General features: G+C 42.6%; 1 protein-coding gene across 1 annotated transcript in view; it reads left to right on the forward strand.

The window, feature by feature from the left end:
- The first annotated feature begins 203 nt into the window (after nt 1-203).
- Nucleotides 204-1,009, forward strand: part of LOC104825187 (pentatricopeptide repeat-containing protein At2g29760, chloroplastic-like) — a 3,339-nt gene continuing 2,533 nt past the window's right edge. Inside the window, exon 1 of the mRNA XM_010557474.1 lies at nt 204-1,002. Coding sequence (XP_010555776.1) covers nt 204-1,002 — 799 coding nt within the window. The remainder of the gene's footprint in view (nt 1,003-1,009) is intronic.

Below are 1,009 nucleotides of genomic sequence, written 5' to 3' on the forward strand. Positions count from 1 at the left end.
AATATCTTTAATTTCAATAACATATGTAAAATGGCTTTTGTTTACATTGAAAAACAAATGGCTTTTGTTTTAAATAGTTATTTTTCCAAAAATAAAATAATAAGTTGTGAAATTATTCAATGTTGCAGAGTGACATATACTCTGATGGGCCGTGTAAGCCCATTATTTAACTCGGTGACAGTCTTTTGTTCAGTTCGGTCACCATGAAAATCGTGAGCTACTCTTCCCGCCGATTCGCCAGCTTGAGGACGAATTCTACTCTGGATCGAAGAACGTTTCTGAAATCAACCTCCATTGATGCTGCTAAGGAGCTCCATGCTCATCTCATTAGAACCCATCTCCACACGGACCCGTACTCGATCTCTTCAGTGATCAAAGCTTACGCTCTGTCTCCGTCACATTTCAGTAAAGCCCGTATCGCTTTTGATCAAACCAAACGACCCACGTTATTGATATGGAACTACATGATCCGCGGTTTATCTCTCGGCGATCGACCCGACGAAGCAGTCCGAATGTACCGTCTGCTCTGTCGTCGGGGACTTGTCGGAGACAATTTGACGTTTATTTTCGTTTTGAAGGCGTGTTCTCGTGTTTCGGGCACTGTCCTGGGGGAGGAGATTCATGGTCGGGCTCTGAAACTTGGGTTTGAATCGTATCTCTTTGTGTCGAACGCTTTGATCCATATGTACGGGTTGTGTGGTTGTGCGAATATTGCACGGAAGGTGTTCGATGGAATGTTGGAAAGGGATTTGGTGTCGTGGAATTCGATGATTTGTGCGTATAGTCAATGTGATATGTATGATGAAGTCCTGGTTCTGTTCGAATCGATGCGAGATGCTGATGTTGAACCTGATGCGGTGACATTGGTGAAAGTGCTCTTAGCCTGTGGTCATTTGGGTAAACAGGAGACTGCAGATTCTGTGATGAAATATATAGAAAAATCTCAAATTGAGATTGATGTTTATTTGGGGAACACTTTGATAGATATGTATGGGAGAAGAGGTTCAGC

The sequence above is a fragment of the Tarenaya hassleriana genome, unplaced genomic scaffold (assembly GCF_000463585.1).
Source record: "Tarenaya hassleriana unplaced genomic scaffold, ASM46358v1 Cleome42, whole genome shotgun sequence".
Taxonomy (NCBI): Eukaryota; Viridiplantae; Streptophyta; class Magnoliopsida; order Brassicales; family Cleomaceae; genus Tarenaya; species Tarenaya hassleriana.